Source organism: Oncorhynchus kisutch, linkage group LG24, assembly GCF_002021735.2.
Source record: "Oncorhynchus kisutch isolate 150728-3 linkage group LG24, Okis_V2, whole genome shotgun sequence".
Lineage (NCBI taxonomy): Eukaryota > Metazoa > Chordata > Actinopteri > Salmoniformes > Salmonidae > Oncorhynchus > Oncorhynchus kisutch.
In genome coordinates, this window is record NC_034197.2 from 35,583,128 (window position 1) to 35,607,622 (window position 24,495).

At 43.0% G+C, this 24,495-nt stretch overlaps 1 protein-coding gene across 8 annotated transcripts in view; it reads right to left on the reverse strand.

The window, feature by feature from the left end:
* LOC109869229 (protein NDRG3) overlaps positions 1-24,495 on the reverse strand; it is a 74,002-nt gene that overhangs the window by 7,877 nt on the left and 41,630 nt on the right. For 2 of the 8 annotated variants that reach the window (XM_031804186.1, XM_031804185.1), the window contains 14 exons: positions 19,676-19,781; positions 19,154-19,274; positions 18,097-18,159; positions 17,887-17,947; positions 15,409-15,495; positions 15,237-15,293; positions 14,841-14,944; positions 14,678-14,743; positions 14,286-14,337; positions 14,022-14,069; positions 13,764-13,799; positions 13,507-13,558; positions 8,831-8,962; positions 4,495-6,116 (listed from right to left, as the gene is read on the reverse strand). In XM_031804186.1, coding sequence (XP_031660046.1) covers positions 5,947-6,116; positions 8,831-8,962; positions 13,507-13,558; positions 13,764-13,799; positions 14,022-14,069; positions 14,286-14,337; positions 14,678-14,743; positions 14,841-14,944; positions 15,237-15,293; positions 15,409-15,495; positions 17,887-17,947; positions 18,097-18,159; positions 19,154-19,274; positions 19,676-19,781 — 1,155 coding nt within the window. In that variant the 3' untranslated portion in view covers positions 4,495-5,946. Of the gene's footprint in view, positions 1-1,612; positions 6,117-8,830; positions 8,963-13,506; positions 13,559-13,763; positions 13,800-14,021; positions 14,070-14,285; positions 14,338-14,677; positions 14,744-14,840; positions 14,945-15,236; positions 15,294-15,408; positions 15,496-17,886; positions 17,948-18,096; positions 18,160-19,153; positions 19,275-19,675; positions 19,782-24,495 lie in introns of those variants that run through there. The other 6 variants (XM_031804189.1, XM_031804188.1, XM_031804190.1 and 3 more) reach the window with 5 other exon arrangements.

Here is a 24,495-nt window from a genome sequence, read left to right on the forward strand (position 1 = left end):
GGACCATGCCCCAGGACTACCTGACATGATGACTCCTTGCTGTCCCCAGTCCATCTGACTGTGCTGCTGCTCCAGTTTCAACTGTTCTGCCTTATTATTATACGACCATGCTGGTCATTTATGAACATTTGAACATCTTGGCCATGTTCTGTTATAATCTCCACCCGGCACAGCCAGAAGAGGACTGGCCACCCCACATAGCCTGGTTCCTCTCTAGGTTTCTTCCTAGGTTTTGGCCTTTCTAGGGAGTTTTTCCTAGCCAACGTGCTTCTACACCTGCATTGCTTGCTGTTTGGGGTTTTAGGCTGGGTTTCTGTACAGCACTTTGAGATATCAGCTGATGTACGAAGGGCTATATAAATGCATTTGATTTGATTTGAATACAAAGTGTTGACAGTGTTGAGTAAGAACTTAAACTCAACTCACTGGGCTCCCGAGTGGCGCAGCATCTCTGACACCGCATCTCAGTGCAAGAGGTACCACTACAGTCCCTGGTTCGAATCCAGGCTGAATCACATCTGACCTTGATTGGGAGTCCCATAGGGTGGCGCACAATTGACCCGCTGTCGCCGGGGGAGGCCATCATTGTAAATAAGAATTTATTCTTAACTGACTTGCCTAGTTATAAAAACAGCATCTCTTTGCTGTATTCCTTGACAGTTTCTCTCTAGTGATGGTTTTAAACATTTTGAAATCTCACAGTATACATTTTTTTATGCCTTCTTAAATGACTGCAGACACCATAATCTGAACCGTCCGATTGGCGATCGTGATGGACCGGTTGGGGACCACTGCTCTAATTGATGTAAACAACAATGCTCTAATGTGCAACTAGTTGAAGTGTCATGCATTGGTGATTTGCACAAACACACGTGTGACAAATAGGACATTTCATGGCAACCTTCTGCTCCACAGGAACCATGGAAGATGGGTAAATTAGTTCGCAGCAATACACTGATGCAGAAACCACCGCATAAGATGAAAAGTTTTGTGTCGTAATTTGCAACATGATTTACTGTAAAGTAATGCATGAGATCTCAAGCATCAATGGAGTCAAACATAAAAGTGGCAGGATATCATTGCGTAGAAAATAAATGCTCTTTTTGTGAACACCTTTCTACCCTGGTGTGTGTTTGTCTAATTTTGACAATGGTAGACACAAAAATAGATGACCATTTCAGAAATAGTCACATGAAATATATTGGTATTAAATATTTGTAAATATCTTCCCTCAATGCTCTGTAATATGGCACGTAACATAATCATTGAGAAAAGATCAGTTTGTCCCCCTGTTTTTCTGCTATTACAGCCTCCACTCTTCTGGCCTTCCACTAGATGTTGGAACATTGCTGCAGGGACTTGTTTCCATTCAGCCATAAGAGCATTAGTGAGATCAGGCGCTGATGTTGGACGATTAGGCCTGGCTCGACACCTTCGACACCTGGTAGAGTCCATGCCCCGACAAATAGAAGCTATTCTGAGTGTATATTTACTTGACCGTTGTTAAAAGTATACTTTTAATATTTTAAATCTGAGTTGGATAAAACTAACCTTTTACGTGTACAGTACAGTCAGATCGATTAGACAGCTCAAAAATATTTTTTATACTCACAGCATTTCCCTGCTGTGGCACTGGTGAACGTCAGTCTTCTGATGCGGTGGTATGAGTTGATGTCAGAGCTGTAGAGTACCACAGTAGACTAGCACAAGGATAGAGGTGCCGCCCAGAGGGCAGAAGAGTCCAGTGGGTCTGGGAGTTGCACGCTGTCGGTAGTGTTCACATGTGGAACGAGAGTGCGATGTGTGTATGAGAGTCTGTGGGAGACTTCTTTAGGCTCCAATGAAGAAAGAGTGTTCTCCTTTGTGGTGTTCCAAGAGGAAAGGAGGCATCGGTGGTAGGTAGAGTCTATGTACGCGTAGCAGAGTGATCTATAGTACATCTGAGTGGAGAGATTTGACAGGAGGACTTTTTTTTATATTCACCTCACACACGCCGTTTCCTGTTTCAATGAGGCCTGAAACATGTACACACCACAACTCAGATATCAGAGTGAAGAGAGGGAAATGGAGAAGAGTGGAGGGAAGACAAAGAAAAAGTGATGCACAAAGAGAAAGGAAGAAAGATTTTGTTCAACAATATCTACTGAACATGGGGCTGTAGTAATTGGAACAGACAGACCTTTGACATCAGTGACTTGATCAATGAGTCATCAGCTGTAGCAATGAGGTGCAATTGGTCTGTGCAAATGTTCTGTTTTGCAGCATCTGCATGAGCGGCGGCATACATACACTGGTGTGAAGTGAGGTCACAATGTTTTTTCCCCCAGAATAGAGCTTCATATTCTTCATCATTCAGGTAAATGCTGTTGATTAGGTAAAAGTGTTGAGCAATTCTTTTTCTCTTCATAACCCTTTTGTACTCATTATCAAGAGATATGGGCTCACGGTTCTGCATGCCCACACTGATTTGTGCTGTTAAACTACTGAACCCTCTGAACTAACTTCATTATACCAGTAGCCAGGGCCGGCCCTAGCCTTTTGGGGGCCCTAAACAAGAGTTTTTTTTTTACTGGCACCGCATCTTGATGGTGTAGAGAAAAATGTATGTTTTATAATGAATTACCTGCAATTATACCCATTTTGCCATGGGGTGTAGAGAAATGAAGTTTTTGCAGTTTTAAAATGAATTTCCTGGCATTCTACACATTTTGCCATGACTTATGTCATGTTAATATAATATGAGTGAGAGTGACTATCATTTTCTCATGGCAAAATGTTAAGCATGAGATGAGCTATAAAATAGCTAAATAATGATCTGCCTCATGACAAAACGTGTATAGTAGCATTATAAAGCTGCACATTTTACTCTGCACTATGGCAAAATGTGTTGAAATGCAGCACCAACTCTCCAAAGGTTGGTGCCCTGGGGCCCCAAATGCGATAGTCTGGTCTGGCACGTGCCACGTGCCCAGTCATTCGGCCATGGGGAGGAGAGGGGAGGACTATCCTCCATAGTGAATTTCATAAAAATAAAAAGTGAAACATTAAAACAGTTATTTTTAGATAAAACTATACTAAATATGTTTGTTACCAAAAAATGTATTAAAACACACTGTTTGGCAATGAAGTTCTATCGTAGCCTCAACCTCACTCTGTAGGGTAGCACCATGGTGTAGCCGGAGGACAGCTAACTTCTGTCCTCCTCTGGGTACATTGACTTCAATATAAAACCTAGGAGGCTCATAGTTCTCACCCCTTCCATAGACTTACACAGTAATTATGACATCTTCCGGAGGACGTCCTCTAGCCTATCAGAGCTCTTGCAGCATGAACTGACATGTCCACCCAATCAAAGGATCAGACAATTAATCTAGCACTGAAAGCATAAGCTACAGCTAACTAGCACTGCAGTGCATAAAATGTGGTAGTTGACTCAGAGCGTGAAAGACAATAGTTGAACAGTTTTGAACAAATTAACTTCTTCCAAAATTAAAAAGCAAGAGAGAGCTATCTATATTTCTTAGATTTTTTATTCCCATTTTCACTTACTTAGCTAGTGTCCAATGCAGCTAGCTAGTTTAGCATACTCAAACACCCAGCTCAAACAGAGGGATGCTATGTTAGCTAGCTGGCTATTGCTATCCAATACTGGAACTCGTCCAAGTCAAGGTAAGCTTTTGGCTTTATTAATTCATTGCCTCTGGGGCCCGCCGGTGTAACTGCTAAACTGCTTGTCGGACTACACGGTTCTGCATGATTGTAGTGGGTTTACTAACGCCTTAGTTCTAGTAGCTATGCCTATGTGGACTATGACGTGACAATGATGCAGGCTGTGTGTAGCAGTTAGCAGTCATGATATGAAGGTTTAGCTTGGAAAGTTTTTTTCCCGCCTGGTCACAGACAGCTGATGTGTTCTGCACTGAAGCCCACAAGCAAGGGGAGCATGTGAGAGGAGAGTGGATAGATGCGAGAAGGAATTATATATATATACATACACACACACATACATACACACACAACGAGCTGTTTGTGTGTGTCTGGTATGAGAGTAACATGTGTTTGCTTGTGATCAGGGGGATATTCATTGTGCCGATTTGAGTATTATGTAGTAGCCTAAACCTATGGATGTTACATCGAGCTGGGTGAATGGAATATGAATGACAGTCATCAAATATGCTGTAATAGAAATAAGACCATGAGTGTCAGTGACTGACATAGAATGAGAAACTGCTGATGCCGAACCTAATAATAATAACAACAACAATAATAATAACAATAACTGTATACCATTTAGCAGACATGTTTATACAAAGCTACTTAGTCATGGGCGCATCCATTTTATGCATGGATGGTCCCAGGTATCGAAGTCACTCCCCTGACGTTACAAGCACCATGCTCTACCAACTGAACTACCAAGGACCACTATTATAAATCAGGCTAGTTTACCAAGTTACAGAACAGACATGCCAGGGACAGAAAGGATAAGATGAAAAGTCCAGGCATGTACAGCTTCTAGCTTTATTTTATGATCAGTACAAATTGCCATAGTCAGCACAGTATGACTAATAGCACCCCGTATACTATGCAGACAGAGTCCAATGCATCATCACCACGTGCTCACCCAAGCTGTAGTACAATCAGAGAGAAATGCAGGAAAACCACAGAGAAAACGACCAACTAATAACATTAATAAGAAACTCTATAAAAACATTTATTACACAATCCACAGTCCCTTAGGCATCTGACCCGTTGTCGTTTTCACCTCATCTTTATTTAATCAGGAGGGAAAACATACTATTTTCTACTAACTGGAAGCAATGTAAGTTAATATATTTTAGTTTTATTTTATGAAAGAGGTAGTAATGTACCTCAATTCACAGACATTTACTCACCTCAGACTGAGCTGGGGCTAGTTTAGGTACTCTCCGCATTTGACTTGAATTTTCAATAAACTACAGTAAAATGTTCCCACTGGGCACACTGGTCGAATCAACGTCGTTTCCACATCATTTCGATGAAATGACGTTGCACCAACATGGAACACACACTGAACTGACGTCTGTGCCCAGTGGGTTGGTTCTTTTCTCTGCCCGTCAATAATAAATGTGGGTGGGATCAAAAACCCAGGGCCTGCCATTTCAAATAACTCACACGAAAAAAGAAAATATCAAACAAGGCAACTATTTCTAGATACATCTAGACAAAAGCAATTCTACAGACACGTCCATTACGTTTCATCTACTAGAGGGTCATTCTGTCAGATATTCTTGGTATAAAGGTACAGAGCAGGAGCAAGTTTATCACATCGTATTGCAATCCAGGAAAGCAAAGGTATTTTTCTCCCCACAAATCACAACATAAAAACAATTAAAAAAGAATCAAGAAAAAAATGGTGTCATGAGACTGATTAAGGAATGGATCACTAAGGAGGGGTGGTGTGATTTGGTCTGATCTTACCAATTAGCAAGGTGAGGAAGACCCCAGAGGGAGACAGAAAGAGGGGCATCATTACTCCGTATAGAGTACTTTACAAGAGAAAACTCCTGATGCCTTTCCATCTGTTATCTTTAAACTGACACACTGACACAAAATAGTTATAAATACAAATATATCTCAAATCTCAAAGATTAAAAAAACAACATCTTCCTCTTTTAATGGGGAGAGCTGGTAGACAACAAAAGGAAAACCAGACAAGCAGCATCGTCCGCCTGCTTACTGACTTTCAGGTTGCCGTACCACAGCAGTCATGCACAGACAGGCATGATAGACAGACAACAACAGGAAATGGTGAGAGAATATAGCAGAGAACCTGACTGCTTCTGTCTTCATAAATTATCTTTCAGAACACGTTTCAGACACCCCCTCAGGATTCCAATCCTCTCTGACCTTGAGCATGGGAAAGGAAAAAGAGGGAGGGGGAGGTGGTGGTTTTCTGGGCTGGGTTCTTTAACAGGAAACCTCCATGGTCTGTGGCCTGGCCTGTTCGACACCCGGGCCGGCAGCAGTGGCGCCCTCTAGCTGTGTGTGGGTGCGGCTGCGACTCCCCTCCACAGAGCCCATGCTGGAGGTAGAGTGGGTACGAGAACGCACCAGGCGGGTCATACTGGCCGTGGGCACTACAGACGAGAGAGAGAGAGAGAGAGGAGAGAACATTTAGGTTAAGAAGTCACGTATGAGGACATTTGCTTAGTGTGTGTTGAATGTTTAGTGGGAGGGGTAGTTTGCTTTAGAGAATGTGGCTAGGGGCAGGATGCTGGGGCCTCATTTATAACCGTTGTGTGAATTTTACACTAAATATCTGCGTGAGCCACTTCTGAAAACACTACACGTATGGAAAAATGTAGATGTATATACTTGGCACATGCCATACATACATACACACGTTTCCCCATTATAAATCAGACCGTCTGTAAAACTGAACGAGCGTTTTATATCTCTGCCTGAATAACGCCCGTCATTCACCCTTGAAAGTGACAATAACGCCCTTATTTCCTGAATACTTCAGAAGTATTGGAATTAAGCCAAGACCGTATATCTGAAGGAAATAGCAATGGCGAACCTGATCAAATGTCTTTGGAGGTGTTGGCAGAATGTGTTTTGTTGTGTGACATTTGCTATATTTGACTGTTTCTGAAACAAAAACAAAATTACATATTTTTGTGGACCTGGAAAACTCAAATGTTTTTATTCAATAATTTTATTCAAAAATTCAATAATGTTTTTAATTGACTTTCTTCAAAACTGAAATATGCTGCACTGGCCATGAAATGTGAAACATTGTTTACTCTGGAAAACAAACTACAGTAGGCCTACATTCAGTGGTAGCCCACACACTTCAACACAAAATACCTTCCCTTCTACTGTACATTAGAAACCACGCTCCCTGTTGGAACTAGAAATTATAATAGCCTATCTAATAGGCCCAATTAATTGAGATGCATTACGGTCATTTGTTGTATGGCTACTTCAGCAATATGAGCGCATCACGGCCAGAAGAGGTGCAACTGGTTATGACACATGTATTGTGTTTATAGATGGTCTAGGCTACTGGATAAATGTTACATTACAGTATTCAAACGTCAATGGAGTTGGTGAACCATCTGTTCTACCGTTAAACTTCGCTTTGGATCGCAGAGAACAAGATACTTGAAATAGCAATAACTTAACTATTTACTACTGTGAAGTGGGTCCAATTAAATAAGAGCTGGGATGAATGGTAGCCTTTACTAAACTGTTGTTGATCTGTAGGCTATTTAGTGATTATGAAACCATCAGTCAGGAAAGGTGATTTCTAGTTATTTTAGAATGCAAAGATAACAAATAGATTCTCTTCTCACTAACAGCAAATGATTGCATCTTATTATATTTAGTTACCTGTTTTTATTTGTTATTTATAAGTCATCATACAGTATATCCCCCATTTGCACAAGGCTACTTTTGCCTTCTTGCAATGCAATACTTCAACCACTAGAACGTGTGCGTACTCATGGTCTGAAGTTTGTAGGAGGATGAGTTCAGTTTTTATAAATGGTTTGGGGTATATTCTGTTCATGCGCAATGTTTGTAAATGAGGCCCCTGGTAATCATACCACAATCATTATTGCATCAACATTCCCAATTTAAGATGGGGTGGACTGGAGCCCAGGGAGAATAATGAAATCTGTAAACAGCTAATAACCAGATCACCTTGTAGTGTTCAGCTCATGCTAGCTACACTGCCCTCTAAGGAGATTGATATCAGCGAAGCAGGAATACTGGAAATTTCACTGTATTTCAGAAAGTACTGTATGTACAGTCAAAACAGTTTTGAACACAGCTACTCATTCAAGGGTTTTTATTTTTACTATTTTCTACATGGGGCGACAGGGTCTGTATGTATACCACCCCTACATTGTCACAACACAACTTACTGTCTCAAACACATTAAGAAATTCCACAAATGAACTTTTAACAAGGCACACCTGTTAATGGAAATGCATTCCAGGTGACTACCTCATGAAGCTGGTTGAGAGAATGCCAAGAGTGTGCAAAGCTGTCATCAAGGCAAAGGGTGGCTACTTTGAAGAATCTCAAAAATAAATATATTTGGATTTGTTTTAACACTTTTTTGCTTACTACATGATTCCATATGTGGGCTCCAGAGTGGCGCAGCGGTCTAAGGCACTGCATCTCAGTGCTAGAGGCGTCACTACCGGCCGTGATTGGGAGTCCCATAGGGCGGCGCACAATTGGCCCAGCGTCGTCAGTCATTGTAAATAAGAATTTGTTCTTAACTGACTTGCCTAGTTAAATAAAGGTAAAATACAATACATATGTGTTACTTCATATTTTGATGTTTTCACTAATATTCTACAATGTAAAAAAAAAAGTAACAAATTAAGAAAAACCCCAGAATGAGTAGGTGTGTCCAAACTTTTGACTGGTACTGCATATGCATCTCATTAAAGTGGTTGGGGTCTGAAATGTCTGCAGAATCCCTCAGTGTGTTCATTATTCTCCCATAAAGAAAAAGACATTGCCTGATCAGGTCAAGTTCCAATTCATTTTTACTGTTGGAGAAAAAAGGAATAAATGGGAAAGGCCAATATGATTATGCAGCATGCACAAGAGATTTGAGGGCCATCTGTTCAGAAGAGAAAAATAACAAAAAGACATGAACAGACAGACAGACAGACATAAGACAACCATGTTACCTGATAGACATCACATAAAAACATCCACGCCCTCTCAAACCACACATTTAGTGAGACAAAGGAATCTTAAAAAAAGAATAAAGTTGACCACATGCTTCAAATCTCAGACTTGAGAAGATGGCTAAAAAGGTGACTACCAGCGATGGGCAAACAGGGTTGGGGGGAGTAGCGTACTGGAGGTAGAGAGGGCAGGCTGGCGCAGCCAAGGCTGCTACCTATGGCCCTGGTACCTGATTCACTGCTTACGTGGCTAAGCAGTACATGAGGGACTGTTAGCATTGACGGGCGGGCAGAACGGAAGGAAGGAGGGAAGAAATAAAGGAAGGGGTACAGAGAGAGACTGTCAGATTAATGCGCTGTCTTCACAAGAGATCTGAAAAGAAACATGGTGTCCTACAGCTATACCTCGGAGACACATGAAGCAGCACCGTGTATAGTTCATTCTAGCACCATCGACTTTTACATGAATGTTCAGTAAATCTCTGACAGTTGTGAAAATAGCCAGAAGGCTTTCTTACTGTTCTGTCAATCTAAAGGGAATGTCACCTGTGGCCCTGATATTACCTGAAGAGAACGTTGGGCTTCATGTGCTTCATGAGTACATTGTCTGATCCAGTTGAGTTAGTTTAATGTGTTCCCCCCCCCCGACTGCAATCATTTCCCCACTGTGCTAAAGTAACCATTCAAACAGGGCCTCGACGAGCACTTGACTGTTCAGTAAAGCTGGGCGATAACCTTTTATATATTACCATACCATTAGCACTATTACTTTGAATGTTGTTACTATCAATTGTACCATTAGCAAGCGTATTTCCTTTAAACTTCACATTTCTCTAGTAGGCTATTTATTGTGATTATCCGTGTCAGTAAATTGGTTGTGGTAATGATCGTCGAGTGTCGATCATTTTCGTCCCAGCTCTACTGCTCATCTATTCACACTCAAACCAATCTCCTGCTAGCTTATTGCTTTCCTTTCAACACAATGCTGATCTTCTGGGATGAGCCACCTGACAGAAGGCGTAGCCTGAACGCTACAGAGTTACAAACCTCCTACAGTATGCCACAATTATGTGTTTGTGAAAGCTCACAATGTCCCCAAACTGTTTCAATGTTTAGGTATTCTCAGAAAGGGAAGGTACTTTCTCAAACGTGCTATTGCTTGGTGTGGACGAAGAGCATAACGCGTGTGATGTGAACGCTCAGATGGCGAGGAAACCACCATTCTTAACACCTCAACAGAGACCGGGTTCACAAGAAAAACAACAGAAAGGAGGGCTATCAAGGGTTTGATGAGTGAAAATGGTTTTTTCAAGCTATACTGTATTCCATTGAACATTCTAGTTCATTTCAATAACTAGGATGGGGATCCAGAATAACTCTTCAAGCAGGAAAACAGACCTCCAAGAGGTGGAAGAATGAGGGGGCGTGGGATGAACCAACACTCAATCCAAAACTAACTCCGGGCCAGCCCCTAGGGTGCCGCTTGGAGTGCCTCTGTAGTCACTTGTTGCAGACAAAACATCAAGGGTCACCCTCACAGGGTAGGATTTGGAATAAGGCAACGACAGATCTTCCTTCCCACAGTGCTGTGCGGAGGCGGCATGGTTCTCTTGAGGCCCTGCTCTCCTGACATTACCCTCCAGCAGCACCATGTGAGTGTCCCTGCAGTAGCAGAACAAACCCAAGCAGCACATTTCCAGCAGAGCAGAGCACAACAGGCTGGCCAGGCGGCTCAGGGCTTCCAGACAGGTTCCCAGGGCAGGGGGGCAGGGCTCACGGGATTCCAGACCGGTCCCCAGGGCAGGGGGCAGGGCTCACGGGATTCCAGACCGGTCCCCAGGGCAGGGGGTCAGGCCATGCTGTGGAGCTTAAGAGCAGCCTTTAATGAGAACACTAATCTGCCACTGACATTACCATACCTGGAGAACCACTGGAGCCTCAGTCAGCCCTCACTGGAGGGGTGAGGACCAGGGGAGGGTAGGTGAAGGGCAGGGGTCATGGGGAGAGGGCCAGGGGTGAGGATGGTGAGGGCCAGCCAGACGAGGGGTGGAAGGGGGTGCAGGGTTTTGCCAGTGAGGTTTACACAGGTACAGAAGGCTTAATGTTCAGATGAAGACTCCAGAGGGAGAACGACAAAAACTCATTGAGACTATTGTAATAGTCAAGCAGCTTTTACTCTGACCTCCCTAACCTCACATTTTCCACTCTGTGAGCTAGCAACTCAAACCTTTAAATGTTTATATGAACAAAAAACATTTTGAAGCGCAGGAAAAAAAAAGAAAAAAAGAAGAGATTCAAGTATGTCAAAGTGACCAATGGAATTAGTCCGTTCTAAGATACAATGGCCAATAAGTGGTCTGTTTCTAATATGATGATTATTCAACAAGCCAGATCAGCTCTCAGCAGGCCTAAATGAACCACACCTTTAAAAGGTAGGCCTGTAAACACCCTCCCTGTTTAGGGCACTGCATCTTAAGACCTGGGGGAAGGAACCATTGTCGGGTGTGTGTTACAGATCATTCCACACACCAAGGTATATTACATTGCCAAAAGTATGTGCTCATCAAACATCTATTTCCAAAATCATGGGCATTAATCTGGAGTTGGTCCCCCCTTTGCTGCTATGACAGCCTCCACTCGTCTGGCAAGGCTTTCCACTAGATGTTGGAACATTGCTTCCATTCAGCCACGAGTATTAGTGAGGTCGGGCACTGATGTTGGGCGATAAGGCCTGGCTCGCATTCAGCGTTCCAAAGGTGTTCGATGGGGTTGAGGTCAGGGCTCTGTGCAGGCTAGTGAAGTTCTTCCACACCAATCTCGACAAATAATTTCTGTATGGACTTCACTTTGTGCACAGGGGCATTGTCATGCTGAACCAGGGAAGGGCCTTCCCCGAACTGTTGCCACAAAGTTGGAAGCACAGAATCGTCATGAACAGGCTTCCCCAACTGGCAGGCCATTGGCCGAATTTGACCCGCTGTGTTTTTATTTGACCCCCCGAGTTTTCTGGTGTAGAATTTTCGTTGTTGGACATAAAATACTGTAAAGACACCAGGAAATCATCTCCAAGTGATTTTCATTTAAAAAAAAAAAATCTGTTTCCAAGTATTCCGTTATTGGGGCGGCAGGGTAGCCTAGTGGTTAGAGCGTTGGACTAGTAACCGGAAGGTTGCAAGTTCAAATCCCAGAGCTGACAAGGTACAAATCTGTCGTTCTGCCCCTGAACAGGCAGATAACCCACTGTTCCTAGGCCGTCATTGTAAATAAGAATTTGTTCTTAACTGACTTGCCTGGTTAAATAAAGGTAAAAAAAAAAGAGAGAGACAAAAAGTAAGCAAGGTTTGAAATGATTGTTTTAGTCAAATATATATATATTTGATCTTCTTGCGGTCAATTTAAAGTCTACAAATGATTAGTAATTATGTTCCGGTCCCCCGACTATCCGCTCAAGAAATAAAAATCGGCCCACAGCTGGATCTAGTTTATGATCCCTGGTCTAATTGTCATTGTATGCTGTAGCGTTAATATTTCCCTTCACTGGAACTAAAGGGGCCTGGCCCGAACCATGAAAAACAGCCCCAGACAATTATTCCTCCTCCACCAAAATTCCCAGTTGGCACTACACATTTAGGTAGGTGGTGTTCTCCTGGCATTCGCCAAACCCAGATTAGTCTGTCGGACTGCCAGATGGTGAAGCATGATTCATCACGCCAGAGAAAGCGTTTCCACTGCTCGAGTCCAATGGTGGTAAACTTTACACCCCTCCAGCCGATGCTTGGCATTGCGCATTAGGCTTGTGTGCAGCTCCTTGGCCATGGAAATCCATTTTATGAAGCTCCAGATGAACAGTTATTGTGCTGATGTTGCTTCCAGAGGCAGATTGTAACTCTGTAGTTTGGAACTCTGTAGCAACCGAAGGCAGACGATTTTTACACGCTACATGCTTCAGCACTCGGCGGATCAGTTCTGTGAGCTTGTGTGGCCTACCACTTTGAGGCTGAGCCGTTGCTGCTCCTAAACGTTTCCACTTCACAATAACAGTACTTACAGTTGACCGGGGCAGCTCTAGCAGGACAGAAATGTGACAAACTGAATTGTTGGAAAGGTGGCATCCTTTGACGTGCCACGTTGAAGATCACTGAGTTCTTCTACTGACTGTTTGTCTATGGAGAGTGCATGGCTGTGTGTTCGATTTTATACACCTGTCAGCAACGTGTGTGGCTCATATTGTTAAATACGCTAATTTGAAGGGGCGTCCACATACTTTTGGCAAATGTAGTGCATGTTCAAGGGAAGACCATGCTGCATGTAATTTATTTACTCAGCATCACACTACTTACACCCGTTGTTAAAAGTCAATGCAAACAGAAAGGAGACAAGGTTAGCTTGAGGTTAGTTCCCTCGTCAGTTATCAGTAATGGTTTGTCATCCTTGGACATCCAGTACATGTGGTTTTGTAGATACTGGGGTTCCGCTGTATTCTTGAAGTGCTACATGAATGCTACATTAGCCTTAGTTTAGGGCATAAATGTGTGTGTGGCTGGTAGCCTAGCGGTTACCAGCGGTTACTGTAAGTCACTCTGGATAAGAGTATCTTCTGTGTGTGTGTCTGTGTGTGATGACCACATGGGAGGGCTGCTGCCTGAAATGGTCACATTCTATGGGATATCAGTTGGACGGAGGTCTCATTCTGAGATAAGAGGTGGACTTCAGTAAACAGGACATGGAACAGACTGATACAACCAGGACATGAAAAAACCCCAAGTCTGACACCAGAGTCGACTGAAGGAGAAGGAAACGGAGCAGTACTCACTGTAACCCATTCCCTGGATAAAGTATTTGAAGGCCTCCGCGAGTTTACCCGGCTGTAAGACACAAACAGAAAACTGAATGAAGTAACAGTTGAGATATGAATCCCAAGCGACTTACAGTAATACCTTCTACGTACGGGTGGTGCTGCGAATCAAACTCACGGTCCTGGCAAAGCAAGCGCCATTCTCTAAACAACGGAGTTACAGAGGACCACTTAAGTGTAGTTTAAGACAAACACAAAACTAGTTAATGACTCACCTGGATGACCTGAGGAAGCCCGCCACAGTCTTGCATCTATAGGGAAGTAACCAGAGCATGACCAGAGTGGAGAATCTCACAGACAGGACCATGCCGTTAGTCAAAAACACCTTAACATTCACTGGCCTATGAACACATGGAAGAATGCTGAACCTCTAAGTACCATTCAGATCGTGTGCATTACTAAAGAGCAGAACAGCAGGGACCACATAGCATTACCACTCCTATTTCTAACAACAAAAGAGTAACTGAACACACCTTAAGAAGGGTTGTTTTGGTTGGATTTAACCTCGAGTTGCATTCAACCTGTAAACGAGAAAAGAAGATGGATGAGATACAACAGCAGTTTAGACAGGGTTCCGTCTGGCCCCTCCTATTCAGAAAGGTTACGTCTAGTGACCTCAACCCCCGTCTCTATAGACTGAACACACTGTCCCTGATGGGGGTTGATACTTTGTATTGGAATCAGACCCTCTGGCTTATTTGCTACTGTGTTGCCATGGAGATAAAGTGGGCACCCACCACTGCATCGACAGCCGGGGACGTGTCACCAACCACCAGCAGAGAAGTGCATCTGGATGGAGAGACAGGAGGGAAAACCGGTTAAGGGCTGTTCTAAACGCACGACGCAACGCGGAGTGCCTGGACACAGCCCTTAGCCGTGGTATATTGGTCAGATACCACAAACCGCCCGAGGTGCCTTATTGCTATATAAAAACTGGTTACTAACGTAATTATAGCAGTAAAAATACTTTTTATTCTATTTATACCTGTGGAATATGGTCTGATATACCACAGCTGTCAGCCAAATCAGCATTCAGGAGTGGAACCGGTCAATTTATAAAAAACAACAACTCACATACAAAACATGCAGTCCAATGGCAATAAGACGGAGCTGCAGCATGTTTACATACGTCAGTGTGTTCACCGTGTCGTCAGTCAGACCGGTGACAGGCCTCTCAATCTCCAAGTCCCGACGGCTGTCATAACAAATAGATGAACCAAATCAACCCATCTATAATTTCTACCCAAAATGGACAGCCAGTTATTCTTGGGGTTCTATGTACAGTACTGTACCTGTTGTAGGCATTGCAGAAGAGGGCCAGGTTTTCCTGGTTGATATCCTGGGCGATGTGCAGCCGATACGTCTGGGTGATCTCCTGGTTGTCAGACAGCTCATCCTGAGGGGGCAAAGATTGTTACGTCACTTTCAACCACCCACCGTATTCAGCCAGTATGCTCTGCCCCTGGACAGGGCTATCAAGACCTTTCAAACGGACTCGCCAGAAACAGATCCTTAACTAAACCATTAACTTATTCTGAGATGAAATACCAGTTTGCACGTCAGAAAAGTCTGCATAGCCCATAGCCTCTGACCCATCCCAGTCTCCCACCCTTCCAGACAGCCCTCTGACTCACTTTCCCTCTGTCCCATCCCAGTCTCCCACCCTTCCAGACAGCCCTCTGACTCACATCACTGAAGTGGTGGGCCATCACTATGTCCACCAGGTTGCTGGTCCAACCGGACATCTAAAACAAAGCACAAATAATTACGTTCCAAGGTGCCAATCTAGTATGACTCTAAAATGCACAGAGTTAGCATAGAAATGTGTGTGTGTGTGTGTGTGTATGGGCACATTCTTACCTTGGAGGCAGCCCAGTCCATCCAGCCCTTTGCACAAGGGTCCACATTGATGAGGACCAGACCTTCGACCAGGGCCGGCTCATTGAGCTGAAGACAGAGGATAGGGGGTTACTGTTCTGACCGTACTGTGTGGAACATAGAGGACCAAAATAGTCACAGACAGGGCCCAGCAGCAGAGGAAGCAGGGAAGCACACAAATGTAGAGTTAAGTGCCTTTCTCAAGGGCACAGACAGATTTCCCCCCCTAGTCGGTTTCGAACCAGCGACCTCTCGGTTACTGGTCCAACGGTTCTAACCGCTAGGCTACCTGCTGCATGCAGGACTGGTGGAACAGTCCTGCTGCCAGCATGCCAATTACACGCTTCCTCAAAAACGTAAGACATCTTTGGCGAAGTCTTGTGTGACAACCACATATTTTCGAGTGGCCTTTTACAGTCCCCAACACATCTGTGTAATGACCATGCCGTTTAATCAGCTTCTTGATATGCCACACCTGTCAGGTGGATGGATTATATTGGCAAAGGAGAAATGTTCACTAACAGGTATGTAAACAATTAAGCATTTTGGAATGGTATGGAAAATTCTACTTCAGCTCATGAAACAACAATATGTTTGTTGAGGAAATTATAGTTGAAATGATTAATTATGTATACATTATTATTACATTATTATTACATTATGTATACATTATTATTACATTATTATTACTTATTATTACATTATTATTACATTATTTATACATTATTTATACATTATTTATACATTATTATTACATTATTATTACATTATTTATACATTATTTATACATTATTTATACATTATTTATACATTATTTATACATTATTATTACATTATTATTACATTATTATTACATTATGTATACATTATTATTACATTATTATTACATTATCATTACATTATGTATACATTATTATCACATTATTATTACATTATTATTACATTATTATTATTACATTATTATTAATTATTATTACATTATTATTAATTATTATTACATTATTATTACATTATTATTATTACATTATTATTACATTATTATTACATTATTATTATTACATTATTATTAATTATTATTACATTATTATTAATTATTATTACATTATTATTAATTATTATTACATTATTATTAGAACCACTAAGTTTTAATACTATTATGTTATGGAATGAAATGTATGTTTTTTTTTGGTTAAACTAGGACTGAAATTGTAGGTAAAACGAATGAATTGTCTGTACCTTGCTGGTTTAAGGGAGAAGGAGGTCCTCTTTTAGACAGATTGGAATGTTTGCTTTATGAGGGGAGTAGGAGACAATCTCCAGACCTGAAGACACTGCGCTATTGTGGGGATCGGAGAGAGTGTGAGAAACTGATGACGTCATCTTTATCTTCTCTCTTTAAAATGTAATGTTCTTTGTATTTTAGGTCAGTACTCTCTTGAATTAAACGCTGTTACCTGACTTAAGACCGGGGCTCCGTCCATTCTTATAAAATATTGGGTCTTACAATCCCATAGAATGCATTGACAGAGTAATTAATTCTGATTGGGAAACAATACAAAGGAATTTAGAATTGCGTTTATATTTTTATTCCGTATATATTTTTTTGTGAACCCAACGCGCCGTTTCTCTAGAGAGAAATCTAATCCTTCATGAGAGAAATCAAGTCAAGAACTACGTGGGGCGCTGCGTTATGGTAATTAACTGCAATGACCATATTCCATTGCGTCTGTTTTCTCTGGCTGGGACCGAGATGGATACACTTTTACACCGGCGACATTAGGTTAGATACACACAGACCGCATAATAGATACACACAGACCGCATAATAGATACACACAGACCGCATAATAGATACACACAGACCGCATAATAGATACACACAGACCGCATAATAGATACACACAGACCGCATAATAGATACACACAGACCGCATAATAGATACACACAGACCGCATAATAGATACACACAGACCGCATAATAGATACACACAGACCGCATAAGAAATGAATGTACACAACGAGAGGAAAAGAGAGAGTTTGTGAAAGTATGCCCTTATATGTTGAAGTAGTAAAGTAGTAGTAAAATGATTTTGTTAGTGGAGATCGATAGAGACTGCTCAGTTCCTCCTTGTTCAGCCCAATTATTATTGAAGACAGAGGGCAGACGGAGTAGTGCAGATGCTAGCAGATACCATAGATTTCCAGTCATTACGCTAGCTAGCACTGTCTCGCGAAACTATCTCAAACTACCTTCGTACTGGACACAGAGACGTAAAAAAATAGCATCCACACGTTCATTGGACTCTGCGGAAGCAGATAAAGGTCATCATTGCCAAAATCTCAAATGATCCCTGTAAAGACCTTTGTCTTAACAAATGATCTTGTTATATGTTTGGAAACAAGCAGGGTGCGCAGGAGTTCATGTGGTATATGGAGGACTAGGAGGAATGGGGACTTACAGCCAGTCTGGATAGGATGTAGGCTCCAGCGCCAACTCCAATCCCAATCACACTGTTCACCCTGGGGAAAGGGGAGAGAAAAATACAAGCCGCAATGAAGATGTAACAACAATTAAAAAGTCAATAAACAACAGTGTAAGAGGTAGTTATGGAAACCATAGACAATATAGGGTTCTACATCCATGATGGGAACACTGCAGGAGAACTCACTTCAGCTGAGTCATGACAGACGGCAGCATCTCAGACAGCTCATCCATGGTAGGGTACTGGTACCTGGGACAGACAGACATATAGGTTGGTAGGGTACTGGTACCTGGGACAGAGACATATAGGTTGGTAGGGTACTGGTACCTGGGACAGAGACATATAGGTTGGTAGGGTACTGGTAGCTGGGACAGAGACATATAGGTTGGTAGGGTACTGGTACCTGGGACAGACAGACATATAGGTTTGTAGGGTACTGGTACCTGGGACAGACAGACATATAGGTTTGTAGGGTACTGGTACCTGGGACAGACAGACATATAGGTTTATAGGGTACTGGTACCTGGGACAGACAGACATATAGGTTTGTAGGGTACTGGTACCTGGGACAGACAGACATATAGGTTTGTAGGGTACTGGTACCTGGGACAGACAGACATATAGGTTTGTAGGGTACTGGTACCTGGGACAGAGACATATAGGTTTGTAGGGTACTGGTACCTGGGACAGACAGACATATAGGTTGGTAGGGTACTGGTACCTGGGACAGAGACATATAGGTTGGTAGGGTACTGGGACAGACAGCGGTAGGACCAGGATCACTGAGGTACAATAGGTCTGCCTTGGTGAGGTAACTGGCACTAGTTATTTGAAACAGACTCTCCGTTTAGTTTTTAAAATGGACTGACGACCAGAGACACTACCAGACACCTGGAGCAGCACACCATCCTATCAAGTTGATGAAAGTCCAAAGCCATGTCATGTTCTGGCCGGCCATGTGACTCCTGGTCTGAAATGGTCCTTTCACTCACTCACACACACAGAGGAAGGGGAGGCGGGGCCAGGGGAAGGGGAGGCGGGGCCAGGGGAGGCGGGGCCAGGGGAGGCAGGGCCAGGGGAAGAGTCAGTGCGGGGTGCAGCCAGAGGACCTCATGGTTTACTCTGCCTCTGACATAGCCACCATTTGTTCAGGTCTACAATATCAATCCTGACTGTGTTGATACTTGTGGTGATATTATTACATGATGTTGAGGATGATGACTTGAGTGAACTGGCCTCTTACCCTGTGGGGAATGGGGGAGCACCCTCCTGCTGTCCTGGGGCGTCCACGTGAACCACAGCAAAGTGGGATGTGATCTCCTGCATGTCTTCAAAGTTGAACAGTGTGTTGAAACAGGACTTATCTGCAAGGGGGAGGGGGGGGGGCAGCACTGTTTAAAGTCACCCCATTTATGGGTCCTACTCAAATAGACATTTAACAAAAACGACGACACTGATTGTAACATTGAGCGTGTCAAGAAATCCCATCCCATACCAGTAATCAACCAAAAAAATATACTGAAACAATCAGTTTGTGTTGTTTTACAATGAGGCAGCCAACTGGTGGAGCAATCCAGTCTGACATAGTGGCTCATATCTCCAATGCTCAAGGAGATTTCTACCTTCAACCCTACAGTTTCTTACATCTCTACAGCGTCAACTGTTCTAATGACAATTCACCCGTGATATTATGCATTTTAGTGGTGTTTGGAGAGATTTCAAAGTCTAGCTTGGCCAATGAGAGCCTGAATGTGTGTACACTCACGGTTGAGACCAATGTCATGGTAGGTGAGGATGACTGGTCTATTGCCCTTGGGGGTGCCCCTCATCGTCACATGCAGAACACCATGGGGAGTCTCGATGTCATGCTCCTGAAACACAAGACAGCATGGTCTGGGTCAGGGCCGGCGGGGTCTGTGGAGCTTAGAGGAGCCAGCCTTTTAGTGTCAATCAAAACTATTCAGGTGCAGATTTGAGAAAAAAAACATGCAGTATTCATTCATACACCGAGTAGGAGACATCCATGCTGAGGAAGTGATTTTCGGTCTCCTACTGACAATTAGGCTCGCTGAGGAAGTGATGTTCAAAGTGTCAGTAGGAGACATCCTCGCTGAGGAAGTGATGTTCAAAGTGTCAGTAGGAGACATCCTCGCTGAGGAAGTGATGTTCAAAGTGTCAGTAGGAGACATCCTCACTGAGGAAGTGATGTTCAAAGTGTCAATAGGAGACATCCTCGCTGAGGAAGTGATGTTCAAAGTGTCAGTAGGAGACATCCTCGCTGAGGAAGTGATGTTCAGTGTCAGTAGGAGACATCCTCGCTGAGGAAGTGATGTTCAAAGTGTCAGTAGGAGACATCCTCGCCGAGGAAGTGATTTTCAAAGTGCCAGTAGGAGACAGAATCACTTCCTCAGCGAGTGTCAGGAGAGAGAAAATCATTTCAGGATGTGCAGGCCATGATGAAAACTGGGTCCTCTTTAGCAGGTAGCCTAGAGGATGACCTAGATTGAAAACTGACTGGCTGGATCATCATGACCCATATCTCTGTGGTCACAATGACCGCTGCATGTGAGAGGCACGGCTAATGTCAGGAGGTGCTGTTGGCGCCACACCAGAGGCATATGTGCACACTGTAGTCTCTCACACCATACACACACACGCAACGCAGATGTGTGGATCAGTAGAGGGCCCTCTACCTGTCTCGTCTCACAGATAACATCATCTGACGTCTGGCTAATCTAATTATGTGGGGATGGGAATCTCTGTCCGTCCACAGCACTAAGACCTAACGCTAATTCAACATTAAATGTCATTTAACAGGTCACATCTTCAAATCAAATGTTATTAGTCACATGCTCCGAATATAACAGGTGTAGTAGACCTTACAGTGAAATGCTGATTATAAAACAGGTGTAGTAGACCTTACAGTGAAATGCTGATTATAAAACAGGTGTAGTAGACCTTACAGTGAAATGCTGATTATAAAACAGGTGTAGTAGACCTTACAGTGAAATGCTGATTATAAAACAGGTGTAGTAGACCTTACAGTGAAATGCTGATTATAAAACAGGTGTAGTAGACCTTACAGTGAAATGCTGATTATAAAACAGGTGTAGTAGACCTTACAGTGAAATGCTGAATATAACAGGTGTAGTAGACCTTAGTGAAAATCTTACTTAAAAGGCCCTAACCAAGAGTGCAGTTTAAAAAAATATTAATAAGAAGAGATAAAAGTAACAAGTAATAAAAAGAGCATCAGTAAAATAACAGTATATACAGGGGGGGTGCCGGGACAGAGTCAATGTGCAGGGTACCGGTTAGTTGAGCTAGTATGTACATGTAGGTAGAGATAACTTCGTCCACATATGCCGTTTATTCAACACAGGAACACATCAACATCAAAAAGTTAATGAAGGCAATGCATATAGAGGTGTGATTCAACCATATAGTTTACTAGTAAAGCACAGTGCTACTACAACATAGTGTGAGGCATGTTTCTGTCTGGTTGCAATAAAGGCGTGGTGGTCAGTTTTAGCGAGAAAAACCAACAAACAAGCAGAGACCCAAATATAGGAACCCTACTAAACGCGTGTGCCTATGTCAGTGTTCAGCTTACGTCCATTGGTGCAGCTGAAAACCACATAGACGGCGGTTTGAGGGCCGTACTGCGTCAGAGATCTAAACTGGATGGGAGGACGCCACGCTGAGACATGAGGCCCTCTCAAACAACTGTTCAGAATCAGCCACGTCACCAGAACATTGAGCAACACTCAACACCATTGGGTCTGGGAGGGGGTAGGTTAGAGATTAGGCTAAACCTGTCTCTTCAGCCATGTCTGCAAAAAGCAAATACAATAGCTATACAATATGGATTGTAGTTGTTCAACCCAGGCCTGTATAAATACCTCCCTCAGCTGCGCTGACACCTGGCAGAGTCACACTCCTATCTGGGTGAGGAGGAGTATAAATAGAAGCTGTGGTTGAAGGGCTTGGCTGTGTGAAACGTTGTGAGAGATGGAGGATACATGCGAGGTGCCTTCAGCCTGGTCCCTGATACAGACCCCTGTAACCCTGTTGAATATGACGACTCTGATCAAAGAGGCTTCAGTAGACAAGAATTGCCACAACTGAAGGATAAAAAAAAATATATATTTTGTAGCCTGGGGCTTTTATCTACCAGATGAAATGGAAGCCTGAGAGAAAGACAAAAAAACATAGCTTTTTCTTCTGAAACGTCAATGACCTCAAATAGCTTCCGAGTCAATGGTGGCCTTGACCAAACAAAACAAAGCACTCGATGCTTTGAAAACAGCAGCAGTCCCAACAACTGTTTTTATGTATTCCTGGCACAAGGTTGAGAGGCTGTGCACTGCTGATATCTGGCTGGTCACAATGGAGGGGTCATGTGATGAGGAGAGGGGACCTGCTGCAGCAGTATCCTGAGAAGAACAGGCTTCTACATCTAGATCAGGGGTCATGTGATGAGGAGAGGGGACCTGCTGCAGCAGTATCCTGAGAAGAACAGGCTTCTACATCTAGATCAGGGGTCATGTGATGAGGAGAGGGGACCTGCTGCAGCAGTATCCTGAGAAGAACAGGCTTCTACATCTAGATCAGGGATCATGTGATGAGGAGAGGGGACCTGCTGCAGCAGTATCCTGAGAAGAACAGGCTTCTACATCTAGATCAGGGGTCATGTGATGAGGAGAGGGGACCTGCTGCAGCAGTATCCTGAGAAGAACAGGCTTCTACATCTAGATCAGGGGTCATGTGATGAGGAGAGGGGACCTGCTGCAGCAGTATCCTGAGAAGAATGGGCTTTTTTTGTAAAAAATGTGATCGTGTCTCAATGTAATCAAGGTATGAAATTGTTATTTTCAGTCACTTTGTTTGGATAGTCCAGATAGTATGATCATCTACAGATGGACTCTGTTGACAAGCAACTGCTTGCTAAGGTTACGGTTAGAATAAGGGTTAGGGTAAGGGTTTAGGTTAGGGTTAAGATAAAGGTTAGGATAGAGCTAGGGTTAGTAGATAGACGGACTATCCAAATAAAAATAACTTATGTTCCGGCCACCCAACTATCCACGCAGACAGAAATCGTCCCTCGTCTGAATATAGTTGCCTACCCCTTAGTTATTGGGGTGGGGGGGGATTAAATATATTATTTATGATGATATATTGTATCATTTTGACAATATCTTTGCGCTAGTTGGCAGCACCTCTAAAAACTCATGTTTTTCCTTCATAGCTTCATCTCTAGTTTTATTTAAAATAGGGAGCCAGTTTGTTACCACACCTTTTCTTTCCATGACAGATCATTTTCTCATGGCTCTCTTGTCCCTCTGCAGCAGACATATCGTGAGCAATATGTCCGGAACCATCGAATCACCAAATCGAGTTGCAGTACATATAGAATTGTGAGGTCACTGGCAATTCCCAGCCCTACTACCCCTGGTCTAGATCGTGTCATTCAGAGAGCACTGCAAGTTTGGACCCATTTCTCAAAGGGGCATGTGGATCTGAGGTGGCATTTGAGGGGGTTTGAGGTGTAAACAATAGTCGTACTATTTTTGTTTTGATGAAGCCTAAAAGTTAGTATTCATTGGTAAAAGCCTAACATTCACCCCCTCTGAACGACAACAAAGACAGACCTAGAGGAAGCACTTAATACGGAACAAGTTAAAAGAGAAAAGCTGAACACTATCGGTTACCACGACAACACGGATCCTGCTTTTCCATATTAGAGAGAGAAAAGCAACATGGCAATAATCATGGTCGGTGGTGTTTTGTAGAGCCACTTTATGCTAAATGAGGAAGAAGGATTCAAGGATGGTTCAGCAGCAGGAGAGGCAGATGTTCTGATAAACATTCAAGCGTTTTCCACCACCATTACCAGCAACCTTGTTGACCAACTCCCAGAATACTCTGGACCCTTTGGAAACCATCCTATTGAAACCTATTATTCAGCCAAGGGCATCTACAAAGGACAGTTTGCATTTACGAGGTTTCAACTGTTACAAAGATGTTTAAAGATCTCGACAAACAGAAAGGAACACAATTGGACCCCAGCTAGATTCCGATGTGATGCTGCTAATCCTATTGGACGTCATGCAAAAAGACACATCAGTCTTTCCATTCAACATGGAAAGGTACCACAAGAGTTTAAACATGTCAGAGTTGTTCCTTTATACAAGAAAGGAAGCCAAGTTGAACAAGGGACATACAGACCAGTGTCAATCTTCAGTGTCTTGTCAAATGTTTTAGGAAGAGCACTCCATGAACTGCTCATAAAGTACATGATGACCATAACATTGTATATGACCTTCAGTCTGGGTTTTACACAATCCTATTCTGACACGTGTTTGCTATACTTGACAGATTTTATCAAGCATGAAATTGAATTCACACAAAGTGCAACTTCTGTGCTATGCTCATGCTTGACATACAAAAAGCATTTGATACTGTGAACCATGATATTTAGTTGTACCAACTGAACAGAATTGGTTTTGGCAACAGCTCTTTATTATGGGTGACGTCATACCTAACTGATAGGATCAAAAGGATGGATGTGGGCAGGACACCGTC